The 17,011-nt window shown below is 63.7% G+C and overlaps 2 protein-coding genes across 11 annotated transcripts; both read left to right on the top strand.

The window, feature by feature from the left end:
• Positions 1–4: 4 nt before the first annotated feature.
• DMPK (DM1 protein kinase) lies at positions 5–11,649 on the top strand. 10 transcript variants are annotated; one of them, XM_045987244.1, is made up of 15 exons: positions 5–1,385; positions 3,706–3,797; positions 4,076–4,159; positions 4,251–4,346; positions 4,903–5,051; positions 5,357–5,450; positions 5,732–5,938; positions 6,022–6,270; positions 6,990–7,075; positions 8,564–8,717; positions 9,449–9,612; positions 9,704–9,801; positions 9,963–10,009; positions 10,307–10,392; positions 10,729–11,649. In XM_045987244.1, the coding sequence occupies exons 1-15, from the start codon at positions 1,226–1,228 to the stop codon at positions 10,886–10,888; spliced, it is 1,926 nt and encodes a 641-aa protein (XP_045843200.1). In that variant the 5' UTR covers positions 5–1,225; the 3' UTR covers positions 10,889–11,649. The 10 variants fall into 10 exon arrangements, with proteins under 10 accessions (XP_045843200.1, XP_045843198.1, XP_045843199.1 ...); XM_045987242.1 differs by having other exon boundaries at positions 6,022–6,285; XM_045987243.1 differs by having other exon boundaries at positions 6,022–6,285; positions 10,303–10,392.
• Positions 11,650–12,384: 735 nt separating this feature from the next.
• On the top strand, positions 12,385–16,655 carry SIX5 (SIX homeobox 5). The gene is made up of 3 exons (XM_045987239.1): positions 12,385–13,331; positions 14,310–15,121; positions 15,344–16,655. The coding sequence occupies exons 1-3, from the start codon at positions 12,526–12,528 to the stop codon at positions 15,958–15,960; spliced, it is 2,235 nt and encodes a 744-aa protein (XP_045843195.1). The 5' UTR covers positions 12,385–12,525; the 3' UTR covers positions 15,961–16,655.
• The last annotated feature ends 356 nt before the right edge of the window (positions 16,656–17,011 follow it).

Below are 17,011 nucleotides of genomic sequence, written 5' to 3'. Positions count from 1 at the left end.
CGGGACCGGGTCCCCTCCCCGCTCTGTTCTCACCGCAGGAGGAGCTGAAGGCCTGAGGAGGGACTCACTCAGGGCGAACAGCGAGTGGGCACCCCCTGCCTTCCAGCCCTCCAGCCCTGAGCCCCGGGGTCCCCAAACTCGAGGAGAGAGGGCTGCCAGGGCCCCCTTCCCAGTTTGAAAATGCTCGAACTATCCAGATCAGATATGGAGGGGGCCTGCCCGGATGGGTCCCCCAGGTAGCTCCTGAGGTGCTCAGAGTATGCCCCGAGTCTTGGCCTCCTGCTGCCTCAGGGCTTCTGGCTCGCAGGGCGCCAGCTGGAGATCACGGTTTACTCCGGGAGCGGGAGCACTGTCCGCCCCTGCCGGGAACAACGAAAATCCCTCCTGGCTGGCTCTCCGGAGCTGCAGGGAGGGGTGTCTTCCCGCTCTGCCCTCCACCCCCCGAAATGTTTCTGTTTCTAATCCTGGCCTGGGCAGGAATGTGGCTGTGCAGCCAGGGTCCAGGGAGCTATTCTGGGGGCTCCTTTGCCTCCCCCAGGCTTTGGCCAGTGGGTCACCCCTGGTCCTGGCTCCTGAGGGCCTCCCTTCCCAATTCTCTCATCACCCCTTCCCCACCTCCTGCCAAAAAAAAAAAAAAAAAAAGTCAGTGTGAAGCAGAGGCCCTGAGGGCTAAATTTAAACTGTCCCAAAGTCTGAATCCCTGGCTGAGTCACCCTTGAAGCTGCCCTGGCCTCCTGCCCCCCCTCCGCAGTCCTCCCCCCTTTCTCCCCCACCTCAATTCCAGGGCTTGAGAGGGGTTGTTACCCAATCATTCTGAACCTCAGTTGGCCCCCTCGGGATGGGAAGGCTCATCTTTGGCCTCTGCCACACCTGTAGCTCCCTCTGGGCTCCGCCTTTTTGGGGGGCAGGCGTGGTGCGAGAGTTGGGAGTCTCCATCCCCCCATCTCACACTGACCCGTCCTGAGGGGCCCTGGTAGGAGGGAGTTGGGGGGCCTGGCTCCGGAGGGGTTAAGGCCGGGAGGCGGGAGGGGGCCGGACCGAGGGGTGGGGAGAAGGGGAGGAGGCCTCAGCAGAGAGAGAAGTGGCCAGAGAGGCCCAGGGGACAGCCAGGGACAGGCAGACATGCAGCCAGAGCCCCGAGGCCTGGACAGGGGCTGCCGGGCCCCGTGACAGGAGGACCCCGAGCCCCTGGCCCGGGGAGGGGCCATGGTGCTGCCTGCCCAACATGTCAGCCGAGGTGCGGCTGAGCCGGCTCCAGCAGCTGGTGCTGGACCCTGGCTTCCTGGGGCTGGAGCCCCTGCTCGACCTTCTCCTGGGCGTCCACCAGGAGCTGGGGGCCTCCGACCTGGCCCAGGACAAGTACGTGGCCGACTTCTTGCAGTGGGGTGAGTGCCTGCCTGCATGCGTGCCCCAGATTGGGGGCTGGGGAGGGCAGGGCAGAGCCGGAGATGGGGAGAGTTGGGGGCAAGGTGGATGTGGGAGAGTCTCCCACTCAGGAGCCCGAAGCTTGGTCCTGGGTCCTAGGGTGCCATGCCCCTACCCCAGAGCCACCCTGGCAGGGCAGGCTGGACTTAGCGGAGGGTAGCACAGCCATGGCTCAAGAGCTGTGACCCAGGAGCCGAGGTAGGCTGGATTGGGCACAGCTTCCCGTGGTCCTGCTGTACTCCCTCCCCAAGGTCTAGGCCTAGGGACATGCTGGGAGCCCCATGTCCTGGGACCACCTCCCACACACACCAAAATGGGCCCCATGGCTCTCCATCCTGGTCTCCCAGAGCACAGGGGCAGGCAGAAGGGACAACATGGGGCAGCTGCCAGGGGCGCGGCCAGTGGGCAGGTGTTCGGCGCCAGCCTCTCCAGCTGCCGCAACAGGTGCCCAGGCCCTGGGAGGGTGTGGTGACTCAGGCCCTGGGGGAGAACCAGCTCTGCAGACAGGCGCCACCCAGCACCCCTCCACCCCCTGGATGCCAGGGAACAATTTAGGGTTCTCCTGGGTGTGCCCATTTTTCTAGGGTCTGGCCACCCCCCCCTTCCCAGCCCTGGTCCATCTAGTCTGCATGGGGCAGCCTTGACTCCCCTCCAGCTCCCCAGGTCCCTCTTCTCATGACTTCTGACCTTCCAGCTCTTGCACAAAGTCCCTTCTGGCCAGGTCTTCCCCTGGAGACCAGTCTGGAAGGCAGATACTTCCACCTCAGCTTCTGGGCTTGTCTGCCTCCGCCCCTCCTCCACTCCAGCACTCCGACTCTCGGTTTTCTCTCTCCCTGACACCCTGCCACTCCGTCCCTGCAATGGTTTGTCCCTCAGTGGCTTGCACTTGGTCGTTGGGTCATTGGTCACTGGTCTCTGTCTTTCTGCTTCCCCCTCTCCTCCATTTCTCGTGTGCATCTCTTTCTGACCCAGGCCTCGCTCCTGTCCCTCCCATTTCACAGATAGGAAGGTGGAGACCAAAGGCCAGGCCACTCAGCCCCTGGGAGAACTTTTCTCCCCGCCTCCACCGGCCCTTAATAACTCTCTGGGCCCTGATTTTGCAGAGTGGGAAGTTCAGCTGGCTGGGTAAACTGAGCCCGAGATGGGGGGCAGGGGTCTGGCTCTCCTGTAAGGAGCACTCCTTTTGTGGCCTGAGCAGTATTCTGCGGCCCCTCCCCTGCCAGGCCGCTGGGGCGGGGGAGGGGACCTGGGTTCCTGCTGCCTTAAAAGGGCTCAACGTCTTGGCTCTCTCCTCCCTCCCCTGTCCTGGGCCCTAGCTGGTTCTTCCCTGCCGTCCCGCTCTCCCCAAAACTCGTGGGGGTCCATCTCTCGCTGTGTTAGCCCACTCTGTCTCCCCTTACTCTCACTTGAACCCATCCCTCTCTCTGTGTTGCCTCCCAAGTCCCCAGCGTCCTCCACTTCCCGGGCCTCCCTCTCCCTGTGCCCCTGCATTCCCTCCGCCAGGCCCTTCCCCTCCCTACCTGCCCTCTTTAACATTCCTAGCTGTAGGGCCTCGGCCAGCCTCTTCACGCATCTGAGCCATGACCTTCCCTCCCATAAATGAGGGGTGACTGAAAGAAGCCTTCTACCCCGAGTTGAGGACAGAGCCAGTGCACTAGCGCCTGGAATTTGGATCCACGCTGGCTTTGTCTTCCTCTCCTGTTCCCTCTGGGAGCCCCATCCCCAAATACAGTGTTTCCCAAAGTGTGGTCCAAAGCCACCAGCATCTAAGCCTGGAGGTGCCGGACTAAACTCACCGTTCCAGGACGGGGTCTGAGACAGACTGAGAAGCCTGGGGTGGGCCTGGCAGGCATTCCCACTCCCAGCCGGAGGACGGGTGAGGCCCGAAGCTCGGGGGGCCCTAAGGATGGGGCCTCACATCATCTTCTGTTCTCCAGAGCTTCCCTTTCCCAGAGCCCGCCCTTTCCACCTGCACCCACTAAAGCCCTCTGGCTCAGTGCCCTTCTTTAAAAGGGGTTCCTCAAGCATCCCACCTTTTTTTCTCTAGGAGGGGAGTTCAGGGGTCCCCAGAACTTCTCACAATGTTTTTGTGGGGAAGCCTTTGGGAGGCTGACAGTCCTAGGAGAGAGAGAAGAGGAGAGAACAAGGGACAGTGGAGACTGTGGGACAGAGACCAGGGGCTGGGGGTGAGGGGAGACTGAGGGGCAGAGGGTGGGACTTCCTCCTGTCTCTAGTGTCAATCCCAGTTATCCTCGGTTCTCACCTCCCCCTGCCCCCCAGTGGAGCCCATCGCGGCGAGGCTTAAGGAGGCCCGACTGCAGAGGGATGACTTCGAGATTCTGAAGGTGATCGGACGCGGGGCGTTCAGCGAGGTGAGCCTTGAGCGGTGGCTGCAGCTAGCGGATCAGGGGACGTGACTTTTCGTGCAGTGGGCGGGACCCAAGGGTTTGGGGCGGGACCTTAGAAATTGATGAATGACTGAGTTGAGAAAGCCAGCACTAGCCGGGTGGGGGGCGGGGCTTGAGGGCACTGGGCGAGGCGTTGATAGTGGGGCGGTGCCACGAGCGTGTTAGGGGTGGAGTCCAATCTGGGCCAGCCCCCGTGTTTCTCCTGCCACCTCCGCCTCCAGTCACCCCGTTTCGGCCTTTAGGTGGCGGTGGTGAAGATGAAGCAGACGGGCCAGGTGTATGCCATGAAGATCATGAATAAATGGGACATGCTGAAGAGGGGCGAGGTGAGGGCCGGGGCCGGAGGTGCAGGGCGCTAGGGTTACCCAACCCCCGCTCCGGCCCCCGGCCGCTTCAGTACCTCTGGGGGCCCCGCAGGTGTCGTGCTTCCGCGAAGAGAGGGATGTGTTGGTGAACGGGGACCGGCGCTGGATCACGGAGCTGCACTTCGCCTTCCAGGATGAGAACTACTTGGTGAGCCCCAGACCCGGGAGGACTAGGGAGACGGACTCCGACCCCGAGGCTGTCAGTGAACGTCGCGGGGTCAGGGAGAAGTTCTAGGCTTGGGGAGCTGCCTCGAAATGGCAGCAGCGTCTCTGGGCGTGGTAGGAATTGGTCTTCCTTTCCTGGGATGGGAGACGTCCCTCTCCACTCTTTTCCCAGGCTGATTCCCGAGGACCCTGTAAAGATGTCACCGTCGCGGGTGGGGTGGGATCTTTCACCCGGACTGCCATAGCTCTCTCCAGTCTATCGGGGGGCTCCTGGGCAGGGTATTTAGGCTGTGTACTTTGGGCACTGGGGGCTCTCTGGGCTCTCTTTTCCCTTCTCTCTTTGGTTTTGGGGAGGAGTGTCTCTGGTTTGGCCTGGGAGATCTCTCGGGCTCTCCTTGGGCTGGGACTACTGGGCCTCTGCCCAGGGATGGGGCATTTGCGGACAAAGACTATGTCTTTGTCGGGGCTATCAGCAGTCAGCGACGAGGGGTGTGACTAACTCCCCACCCCCACCCCCGCCATGTCGCGCCCCCTGCCAGTACCTGGTCATGGAGTACTACGTGGGCGGGGATCTGCTAACGCTGCTGAGCAAGTTTGGGGAGCGGATCCCGGCAGAAATGGCGCGCTTCTACCTGGCTGAGATTGTCATGGCCATAGACTCGGTACACCGGCTGGGCTACGTACACAGGTGGGCGCAGCGGGGGCTGAGGCCTGGGCCCAGAGAAGGAAAGCAAAAGTTGCACCCAGGCAGGGAGCAGGGTACAGCCAAGGTTGGAGCCCAGAGAGGGCGAGGCCTGGAGAGGGACCTCACTGGTGGGGGCCACTGGGGACAGGGCCAGAGGAGTGGGGTTCAGATTTCAGAATCCACTAAGTGGGGGGCCGCAATTCCCTAAGAGGGTGGGGACCCGAGGCCGTGCTGCGTGAAGGGGTGGAGCCTGGTGAGATGAATGGAGGGAGGCTCACTTATTCTACTTTCCCCTTCCGTTTGCTCAGAGACATCAAACCCGACAACATCCTACTGGACCGCTGCGGTCACATCCGTTTGGCCGACTTCGGGTCCTGCCTCAAGTTGCGAGCAGACGGAACGGTGAGCGGTGCGGTGTGCTGCTTTGGCCACCAAAGAGGAGTGGGGTCAGATGGGGGGACCGGAAGTGCAGTGTGGCGGCGGGGCTGAGGCGCACAGGTAGAGTTAGGGTGTGGGCACGACCAGATTTGGAGGGGGAAAGAGGAGGAGGGCACCCGCGCCTAAATTTGTGAGTGGCTTGGGGTTAGCACATGCGAGGGGAGGACTACGGGGAGTGGTTGAGAGGGGCGGGGCCAGAGCCCGGAGGGGCGGGGCCGAGCCCAGCTCTGCACCTTTTGGCTCAGGTGCGGTCTCTGGTGGCTGTGGGCACGCCGGACTACTTGTCCCCCGAGATCCTGCAGGCGGTAGGCGGCGGGCCCGGGATGGGCAGCTATGGGCCCGAGTGTGATTGGTGGGCGCTGGGAGTGTTCGCCTATGAGATGTTCTACGGGCAGACGCCCTTCTACGCCGACTCCACGGCTGAGACCTACGGCAAGATCGTGCACTACAAGGTGAGCCAGGCCAGAGGAAGCCCTGGTCTCCCTCACACATCCTGCCCGGCTGACATCCCCCGCTCTCCCTCTCCCTCGGGCAGGAGCACCTGTCTCTACCACTGGCCGATGCGGAGGTCCCTGAGGAGGCTCGAGACCTCATCCAGCAGCTGCTGTGTCCCCCTGAGATGCGGCTGGGCCGGGACGGAGCAGGTGATTTCCAGAATCATCCTTTTTTCTTTGGCCTTGACTGGGACGGTCTCCGAGACAGCGTGCCCCCTTTTACGCCGGATTTTGAGGGTGCCACTGACACGTGCAACTTCGATGTGGTGGAAGACGGGCTCACTGCCATGGTGAGCGGGGGCGGGGTAGGTACCTGCGACCACTGCTGGGCAGAGGGTACCCCACCCCCCAATCCCTCATCCATAAAGTTGGGCTTAGACTAGTACCCATCTCCTCGAGTCTTGAAATCATTCCTCCCTCAGAGCATGTGCTCTGTGCCCCCCCTCCCCCCAGTGCTGGGAACCCAGCAGTGACCTGGATTCACAATCTAGTGGGGGAACACAGACTGGTCCCCAGACAACGACTCCCCAGAGAGTTCCGGGATGAGACTGGGAGGTTGGGGGTGGGGCTCTTTACCCAGCATGGAAAATCTTGGAGGGCTTCCTGGAGGAGGTGCTATTTGAGCTGAGACCTGGAAGATTGAGAAGTGAGAGGCAGAAAAGCACAGTGGTGTGAGGGAATCTCTCTTAGGCCACCTCTGTCCCAACTGTGACACAAGCTGTCCCGAGTGCGTGTTCAGCCTGGGTGCCCTTGTGCCAGGTGCTGCTGGGGACACAGGGACCAAGCCAGCTCCAGCCCCTGGCCTCTTGCCCTCATCCACTTACAGCCCGGAAGAAGTATGTAATTACAGCGTGGGGAATGCCCCAAGGGGAACCACAGGAAAGGATGAAAGAAGACGAGGGAGGGGCCACTTGAGATAGTGGGAGCAGGTATTTAAGCACAGACTGGGAAGGGCCCAGGGACCAGCCCCGAGGAGCACAGGTCACCCACATCTGTTTCTCTTGTATAGGAGACGCTGTCGGACATGCGGGAAGGCATGCCACTGGGGGTCCACCTGCCCTTTGTGGGCTACTCCTACTCCTGCATGGCCCTCAGGTAGGCGTGGCCCCAGGGCAGCCTGTGAGTAGGCCACAGGTGCTAGCCTCCAGAGGCCCAGGGAGGCAGCCCAGGGGCGCCCAGTCGATTGCAGGATTAATCTTGGAACTTTCCTGCCTTGGGACCACAGACAATTAGGATTCCGGAGATGTAGGACCTTAAAATCTCAGACCATAAGTACTGTGAAATTTTAGATTCAGTTGTAAAACCTCAGAGCCAGACTCGGCCTTCCAGAATCTTCCAACCTTCCACTTTCAGATTTCTAGTACAGTCGTGGGACCTCAGAATCTTAGAAAATAAGTTTAGCATTTCTAAATTGATCTTAAAAGAATACAAACTTGTTGAATCACTCTTATAACCATAAAGCCTTTTAAATACATTAATTATATAAGCAGTACTTGTCACAAGTAAATTAGAAAATGTGGACAAGGAAAAGGAAGTCCACCATCAGGAACAGTCCCTAGCTCACTTATGCGAGCACGTATACTTGACAACTGTGAGAACATGACGTGGACTAACCTGTTTTGTTACCGGACAATGTATCACAAATGCTATTTCCTTTTCTTTAAATTTTTTTTTAAATTTAGAAAGATTTTATTTATTAGAGAAAGAGCATGCACAAGCACAAGAAGGGGGGTGGGCAGAGTGAGAGGGGCAAGGAGACTTCCCACTGAGCAGGGAGCCCCAAGTGGGGCTCGAACCAAGGACTCTGAGATCATGACCTGAGTGGAAGGCAGAGGCTTAACTGACAGAGCCACCCAGGTGCCCCACTAATGCCATTTCTTACCATGAATGAACAACAGCCTGAGCCACCGAGCAGTGTGCTCCTCACTGGGCGGGGCAGGACCCAGCTGTCCATCTCCGTTGTAACCCAGGCTGGATGAACAGCTGCGGCGGGTCAGCCTCGCCCAGGCTCACCAGGCCCTTGTGACCAGTTTCCACGAGAGGGAGTGTTGGGTTGGAGGGGACATCCACTTTTATGGCAATTTCACATTCCCAGGGAGGGTGTGACCCCGTCCCAGCAGCTGGGGATGGCCCAGGGAGGGTGTGACCCCGTCCCAGCAGCTGGGGATGGCAGGGGCGCTGATGACCAGAATCACAGTCCTGGGATCCCACATCTAGTCTAGAGACCTTATCTTTGGAGGTGGCTAGAGTCGGGTGGGGCACTCCTCACTGTCCTGACATCCTAAGGAGAGGGGTCTGCAAAGGTCACATGGAGAGGGAGGAGATAAGCAGGCCCCAGAGCATGGGTGTCTGGATCCCAGGATCTTCCAGAAGGTACAGAGGCTGGCTCCCAGGGCCATGAGGCCATGCGAAGGGCAGGCCTTTACTAACAAGAAGGGGACTTGTCACACCAACCTGGCAGTTAGTTCCCTTCTCTCTGCCCTTCCCCCTCCTCACACTAGGGGGTCTTCAGGGTCTGGCTCTCCCATAACCACAGGAGAGGGAGTCCTGGCTCTAAATGCAAGGGATGGGCAACCTATCAAGGGGGCCCAGCTCTCCCTCCCCTTGCCCTGCTCCTCTCCCCAGGGACGAGGAGGTCCCAGGCCCCACAGCCATGGAACTGGAGGCCGAGCCATTGCCTGAGCCACCTGTGCAAGCAGCCAGCCCGGAGCCCACCGTGCCCCCACCGGAGGAAACAGTGAGTCTTTGGAGGAGAAGGTCAGTCAGGCACGAAGGGGAGAGAAAGGCAAGGGCTTCCAGGTCTTGCATGCTGTGGAGTGCTAAGCTCTCTGGGAGCTACTTGACAGAAAGGGACAGAGAACAAAGTAGAGACAAAGTCACTTCAGTCAGAAATGATCCCTATGAAGAAATGAAAACAGGCCATTGTGTTTGGGAGGAGAGGGACTCTGGAGAGGGGCAAGCCCAAGAGGAGGAGGAGGAGAAAGAGAACAAGGAGGACCATCCCTGGGAAGAAAAATACCTACTGGTCAACAGACAGAACTTCAAGGCAAAGGTTTATTCTGGAAAAGGAAAGGAGGGTGGTAAGGCTGACTTACTTGTTCCAGGAGGAGGGGCGTGGAGAATGAGGGGAGGGGAGACTGAGGCCAACAGGAAAGGAACCAAACAGGGAGGCAGGCCTTCCCCTGAAGGCGCTGAGGGGCTGGAGAGGAAAGGGCCGTGGTCAAACTGGGTGTGAGCTGTAGGAACAGCCCTTTGGTTCCTGGGTGGAAGAGCCCAGACCAAAGGCAGGAGACCAGGACAGGGGCTGGGGTTAGTTAGGGAAGGAGGAGACCTGGGTCACTGCAGGAGCTGGGAGGATTCCCAGAGATCTAGAGGACAAGGAGGGGGGCGTCCCCCGCCGAGAACCTGTGCCCAGGTCTTGGGTGCGGCAGGAGCCGCGGGCAGCCCTAAGCGCGATCCCGCCCGCAGGCTGAAGCGGCGATTCCGGAAGCCATTCCAGCCTCGGCGGAGGCCCAGGAGGCCCGGATGACGCTACGGGAGCTCCAGGATGCCCTGGAGGAGGAGGTGCTTACTCGGCAGAGCCTGAGCCTGGAGCTGGAGGCCATCCGCACAGCTAACCAGAACTTTGCCAGGTCGGGGTCGGGGCGCCCGGGCCCGTCCCTGCCGCCTGCAGCCCGTCTCGCTTCGGGTCCGGGAGGACTCACGGTCTTCTGCTCCCCGCAGTCAGCTCCGTGAGGCCGAGGCCCGGAACCGAGACCTGGAGGCGCACGTCCGGCAGCTGCAGGAGCAGATGGAGCTGCTGCAGGCCCGGGGAGATGCAGGCGAGTCCCTCATGCGTCCCCTTTCCCGAGGGCGACGGGGGGAGGTGGCCGCGGCGCGTGTGGACACCTGGGGGCGGGCGAGGGGCCCAGGCTGGGGCACGCCGCGCCACCGCCCTCCTCTGTCCCTCTACGCGCCCTATGCCTCTCTCTTCTCCTTCCAGCTGTCACGGGGGTCCCCAGTCCCCGGGCCACGGATCTACCTTCCCATGTAAGACCCCTCTTTTTCCCCTGTATCAAGCCTGCTAGCCCCTCTGCAGACCCCGCCCCGTCTCCCCCGCCCAGATTCAGGGATCACCCTAACTCTTGGGGGTTCCAGACAGCAAACACCCTCCATTCAGCCCCACGTCTGCCAGATAGCCCTCGGTCCAGGCCTCTAACCACATTCCATCTAGGCTCTCCCTCGATTCCTTCCCCGACTCCCTCCGCTGTCTCTCGCCCCCTGCTGAGGGCGGCCGGGCCGAGCTGGGCTCCGATCGGGTCACCTGTCCCTTCTCTCTCCAGCTAGATGGCCCCCCGGCCGTGGCTCTGGGCCAATGCCCGCTGGTGGGGTCAGGCCCCATGCACCGCCGCCACCTGCTGCTCCCTGCCAGGGTACGTCCGGCTGCTCACGCCCGCCCGCCGCCGCGCCCCCTCCTCGCTCCACGTACCCCCAGGCCGCCTCTGCTTAGCTGCGCCTCTGTCGCGCGGGGCCCGCCGCGGGGAGGGAGGATGCCCGGGCAGCCAATCAGCACAGGCCGCTAGGCAGCCTCCAGTGGCGAGTTCGGACAAGGCTCGAGGCTTGCCAGCGGACCAACCGCATCTGCCCGCGGGGGCGGGGCGGAGTGCAGAGAGGATGGCGGACCCACCTATGGGAGTAGGCGTGGCGAGACCCAGGAACCAATTGGTGTGCCGTGTCGCGGGGACCTGATCCCGCCCTCTTGTCCGCAGGTCCCTAAGCCTGACCTATCGGAGGCGCGTTCCCTGCTCCTGCTCGCCGTTGCTCTGGCTGCTGCCGCCGCCTTGGGCTGCACTGGGTTGGTGGCCTACGCCGAACATCTCGCCCCGGTCTGGCGCCACCCAGGAGCCGCCTTCGCCCCCTGAACCCTAGAACCCCAAGCCGGAGGGTTGGGTGACCTGGGCCATCGCCCAGAAGCCGCTCCCACTGCCTCCGCGTTCACAACGCTCCAAGCGTGGGTCTCCACCCCAGCTCCAGCCCTGTGATCCGCGCCCGCCCCCTGGCGGCCGGGGAGGGAGGAGCCGGGCCCGCGGTCGGAGCACGGCGCTCGGGGAAGCCTTGTAACCGGGAATGCTGCAGCTGCTGCCGGGGGGAATCGCAGACCGCTTCCTTCCTGCGGCCTGGCTGAGGCCGCGACATGGATGGGCAAACTGCCATCTAGAGAAGGCAGCAAGGCCAGGGCTCGGCCATCAGTTTATCACCCTCCCAGCCTCCCCACTGCCCCTACCCCGCCCCCATCGTCTCGCAGACCACAGATCCTTCTGCATGAGGCCCCGCTATCCCGGGAACGTCCTCTTCCCGCGGCGAACGTCTAGTGCGAGCTCCGCCCGCCCGCTCTCTCGGGAACCTTGTGCTTTTGCCAGCCCCGCTTTTTCGGGGACTCCCGCGCCCTCCTCACGTGAGCTGCTCTCGGAGCCACCGCAGGCTCCGTCCGCCTCGGCAGTTTGGGTATTTATTGACCTGTCCTCCGACCCGCTGAGAGGCTCCAGGACCCCAGCGCCCTAATCCACGTTTTGGATGCACTGAGACCCCGACATTCCTCAGTATTTATTGTCTCTCCCCACCTAGGACCCCCACCCCCGATCCTCGCGAATAAAAGGCCCTCCCGTCTGCCCAAAGCTGGGAACTCCACGGTGTCCGCTCTCTTTGCGTTGTGGGAAGGCGGCTGCTCAGGGGGCCAATCGGAAGGCGAGTGGAGGCGGCCAATGGCCTGGCGGGAAGCTAGCGGGCCGCAGAGCTGACGAATCAGGGCTGGGGTGGGGGTGGGGACGCCGGGAGGCGTGACCTCGGCATCGAGCCAATAGGAGATGGCTAGCGAGCCACGAGGAGGCACCGCCCCCTGTCCAGCTGTGGCCCAGCTGTGCCACCAGCTCGCGGGGAAGGAGGGGGCTGGGCCGGCTGCGCGCGCGGCCATCCTCCTACCACTGCGCCTGCGCTGGCCACGCGCCTGGGTTCCAGAGACTTGCTCAAGAAAAGTTGCCGCAAACTTTCTAGCCCATTTCCCCCGCCCCTTCTCCCGGCCAGACCCGCCCCCCTGCGGAGCCGGGAATTCCGAGGGGCGGAGCGCAGGCGGAGATGGGGAGTGGGGGGGCCTTCAGAGGACTCTGGAGACGGAGGCGTGCAGAAGCTTAGTCTCGGGGCGGAGGTGGCTTCGCGCCCTTAGCCCTCCCGGACGGCCCGTTACCTTCTCCGTTGCCCCGATGGGGAAACTGAGGCCCTGAGCCTGAGGCACACGAGGGGGGAGGCAAAAAAGCGCGGCCTGAGGCGGAGGGAAAACAAAAGGAGAATCACGGACAGACGGGGAGGGAGGCGGGCACTCACACAGACACTGGGACCAAGACCCAAGTGGAGAGCTGGGCCTGGCATTGCTGGGGGAGACGCGGGGTCGGCGCGGGGGAGAAGATCGGGAAGCGCGAAGGGGAGGGCAGAGAGGGGGGACGGGCTGGGGAGGGGGTTGGGGAAAGCCCGAGGGAGGAGAAGGAGGGAGGAACTTTCCAAAGTTGCAAAACATGGCTACCTTGCCTGCGGAGCCGAGCGCGGGGCCGGCGGCCGGGGGGGAGGCGGTGGCGGCGGCGGCGACCGAAGAAGAGGAGGAGGAAGCGCGCCAGCTCCTGCAGACTTTGCAGGCGGCCGAGGGTGAGGCGGCGGCCGCGGCCGCGGCCGGGGCCGGGGCGGGCGAAGCGGCGTCGGGAGCGGAGGGCCCGGGATCCCCGGGCGTCCCCGGGTCGCCCCCCGAGGCCGCTGCCGAGCCGCCCACCGGCCTCCGCTTCTCGCCGGAGCAGGTGGCGTGCGTTTGCGAGGCGCTGCTACAGGCGGGCCACGCCGGCCGCTTGAGCCGCTTCCTGGGCGCACTGCCCCCGGCTGAGCGCCTACGTGGCAGCGATCCGGTGCTGCGCGCTCGGGCCCTGGTGGCCTTCCAGCGGGGAGAGTACGCCGAGCTCTACCGGCTGCTCGAGAGCCGCCCCTTCCCCGCCGCCCACCACGCCTTTCTGCAGGACCTCTACCTGCGCGCGCGCTACCACGAGGCCGAGCGGGCCCGCGGCCGCGCGCTGGGCGCAGTGGACAAGTACCGTCTGCGCAAGAAGTTCCCGCTGCCCAAGACCATATGGGACGGCGAGGAGACCGTCTACTGCTTCAAGGAGCGCTCCCGCGCCGCGCTCAAGGCCTGCTATCGCGGCAACCGCTACCCTACGCCGGACGAGAAGCGCCGCCTGGCCACGCTCACCGGCCTCTCGCTCACGCAGGTTAGCAACTGGTTCAAGAACCGGCGACAGCGTGATCGGACCGGGGGCGGCAGCGGCGCGCCTTGCAAGAGGTGAGGGGAACCCGGGCGGCACAAGTCTTGCTTTCCCGGGGACGTGGTACCCACCGGCCTCCCTCTCCCTCTTGCCCATGGCCGGAGTCAGCGCGCCGAGCTCCTGGGACACCTCCTGCTCACACCGTCAGGTGCCCCCCCCCCCCCCCCCGCCAGAGCGCGGGGAATACGTGTGGACGGAACAGGCACACGCCCCCGGCCTTGCCCCCGACCCCGCTGCTCCTGTCGCGGAGGCTGGGAGACCTCATCCCTCTGCACCACTCGGAGCTCCGTCCCCAGTCCCATCCGCATTCGTGGCTGGGGGGAGGCAGTGAGAAAATGGGGAGCTGTGGAAAGGGGGACCGGCCCTTGTCTACCCACCCCGCGCGGGCCTTTCTCTGACTGTGTCTCTTCCTCACCCCCCCATCCCCCCCTCGGGGCCCAAACAGCGTGGTCCGTCGTCTGTCTTTGTTGTGAAACGTGAACCTTCCCCAGCTCCGGTTTCCCTGTAACCCAAGCCCTTCCCCTCCCACCCTGCGCGCCGCCGGCCTCTCACTCCCTTTTCTGACGCCCGGCGGGGGTTGGGGCGGAGGAGAGGCCCCGGGAACTGAGCAGGCGGCTGCCTCTCCACTCCGGGAAGACGCTGGGCTGCTTTCAGCCCGACCCAGGGGACCCAGGGGACGCTGTGCTGCCCAGTGCTCAGCTTCTGGGGCCCGGAGGCCACGGGGCTGGGAGAGGAGGGCCTCCTCCCTCCCATGGGGCCAGCCTTAGCTTTTATGGAGAGGTATCAATGCTGGACTTGCAGAGGCTCCGTCCTGGGGGTCCTTGGGTGGTCTCAGGAGGTTTTATAGCCCACCCTCACGCTTTCTGCTGCAAAAGTTTGGGCTGGGGCAAGGTGGGGAGGGAGCAGTCGGCCGGAGCCCCTGCAGGCGGCTTGCTGGCGGTCAGTGGGGAAACGCGGCGTCCAGGGCTACAGCTCACAATCCTTTCTCTGGCCAGCGAGTCTGACGGGAACCCCACCACCGAGGACGAGTCCAGCCGCAGTCCCGAGGACCTGGAGAGAGGGGCGGCTCCGGTGGTTGCGGAGGCCTCCGCCCAGGGCTCTATATTTCTGGCGGGGGCCGCCCCTCCCGCGCCCTGCCCCGCCTCCTCCTCCATCCTGGTGAACGGGAGCTTCCTGGCCGCGGGCAGCTCTCCCGCTGTGCTCCTCAACGGCAGCCCCGTCATCATCAACAGCCTGGCCCTTGGGGAGGCCTCCAGCCTGGGCCCCCTGCTGCTCACGGGTGGCAGTGGCGCCCCTCCACAGCCGCAGCCCACGCCCCAGGTGGCCAGCGAGGGCAAGACCTCCCTGGTCCTGGACCCTCAGACCGGGGAGGTGCGGCTAGAGGAGGCTCAGCCCGACCCCGACACCGCTGAGACCAAGGAAGCCCAGGTGGCTGCCTCCGGGCCGGCTGGAGAGGAGGCTGCTGGGCCTCTGCCCCAGGTGGTGCCTGGCCCCCCACCGGCCGCCCCCTTTCCTCTGCCCCCAGGACCGGTGCCCTCTGTGGCTGCTCCGCAGGTGGTGCCCCTTTCCCCACCCCCTGGGTACCCTGCAGGCCTGGGCCCCGCATCCCCACTGCTGAACCTGCCCCAGGTGGTGCCCACCTCGCAGGTGGTGACCCTGCCCCAGGCGGTGGGGCCGCTGCAGCTGTTAGCCGCTGGGCCAGGCAGCCCTGTGAAGGTGGCAGCCGCCTCGGGCCCTGCCAACGTGCACCTGATAAACTCCGGGGTGGGCGTGACGGCCCTGCAGCTGCCCTCGGCCACTGCCCCAGGTACCTCCCGCCTTGCTGGGGCCTGAGTGATGGGGGGCGTACCTGGGAGGTTGGGCAGCCCATCCCTGGCACAATCCAAACCTCCAGAGCCAGTTGGCTGGCCTGAGGCTCCGGCCACTCAGACACAGCCCCCATCCCGAAGCCCGCCCCACCCCGATCTCCCTACGGGCCCCGTGGAGCACCATCTTCACCCCGCGCCTGGCCCATCTCTCATCCCCACAGGAAACTTTCTCCTGGCCAACCCCGTGTCCGGCAGCCCCATCGTGACGGGTGTGGCCGTGCAGCAGGGCAAGATCATCCTCACGGCCACCTTCCCCACCAGCATGCTGGTCTCCCAGGTCCTGCCGCCTGCCCCCAGCCTGGCCCTGCCCCTGAAGCCAGACCCGGCCATCTCAGTGCCCGAGGGAGCCCTACCGGTGGCCCCCAGCCCCGCGCTCTCAGACGTCCATGCCCTGGGCCCGCTGTCTGCGCCGCAGCCACCGCCACCGCCCGTCCCTGCTGCCACCGCCGCTACCAGCCTGCCCTTCTCCCCAGATTCCTCCGGCCTCCTGCCTGGCTTCCCTGCGCCCCCGCCCGAAGGGCTCATGCTGTCGCCTGCAGCCATGCCCATCTGGCCCGCGGGACTGGAACTGAGCACAGGCCCAGAAGGGCTGCTGGAAGCCGAAAAAGGGCTGGGGACACAGGCCTCCCACACCGTGCTGAGGCTGCCAGACCCCGACCCTGAGGGGCTGCTCCTGGGGTCCGCGGCAGGCGGTGAGGCCGACGAGGGGCTGGAAGCCGAGCCCAAGGTTCTGACCCAGCTGCAGTCGGTGCCTGTGGAAGAGCCTCTGGAGCTGTGAACCCCCCGCAGCCCCCCCGGGCCTCATCGCCTCTGCTGCCAATGGTGCTCGAGATCCAGGACCGCCTGGGCCGAGGGGCTGCTCAGACACCATCTCTGTGAGCCCGTGATTTTACCCATGGCGTCCCCCCCACCGCCCCCAGGCTGCATAACCTCTCCGAGCCCTGGAGGTGCCAGGGGGACTCGCCCCTGTCCGCTCCCGTCCAGGAACACCGTCCTCTGGATCGGGGCCCTCTGTTACAGCCCTCTCCTTGCTCTGTGCCCCCAGATGCGCAGGGAGGTTTGGGGGTCCTGACTCGGGGCTGCCACCCCCAACCTGGTACTAGCTGTGAGCTGAAAGCTCGGCCACGTGGCTGATTTCCAGACCCCTGAGCCCTCCCCCTGTCACTCCCTCAAACACTATTAATAGCTCCGCTGACGTCCAGTGTTCTCAGAACCACTTGGAGTCGGAGGGTGGAGGCCGGGCGGTCCTGTGCGCCAGACAGATGGAGCCTCCGGGCTGGGCCCTTCTTGCGGAGAAGGGAGGCTGGTGCAGGGAGGCCTGGGGAAGAGCCCCTTCCCGGACTAGAGCCCTTCTTCTCCCATCTGGCCCCAGACCAAAGATCCCCTCACCCCTGGGGCAACCCTGACCCCTGTGTCTAGTTTGTATCAAATCTTTATTTTTCTAGGACATGTTACGCTTCCATTTCAATTAAAATAAAGTTAACAGACAACTAGACCCTCCAGAGGTGTGGGCTACCTTCTGCGTTACTTGCCCGAAGGAAACTCTGAGCCAGAAAAAAGCCCCACCCGAGATTCTGGCTTTCTGGCTGCCGCTCCTGACGGGGCCAGAGGTGGAAGCTTGGGAAGGGGTGGGTTCCAGCCACCGCAGGCCCTGGGGCCTCCAGATCCTGCAGGAGGAGCCCCCACCCAGGGAGGAAGGAGGGGACCGCACGAGCCTGCCTTTCTTTCTTGCTGGTAACAAGGTCCCACTTTATTTTGTTGCAAACAATAAATAATTGATAAATAGAACAGGGGACGGAGGAGTGGGGTGAGGTAAGAACAGGGTTGAA

Source organism: Meles meles, chromosome 19 (assembly GCF_922984935.1).
Source record: "Meles meles chromosome 19, mMelMel3.1 paternal haplotype, whole genome shotgun sequence".
Classification (NCBI taxonomy): domain Eukaryota; kingdom Metazoa; phylum Chordata; class Mammalia; order Carnivora; family Mustelidae; genus Meles; species Meles meles.
The sequence above is the reverse complement of the archived record's forward strand: the minus strand, read 5'-3'. Positions and strand labels throughout refer to the sequence as shown.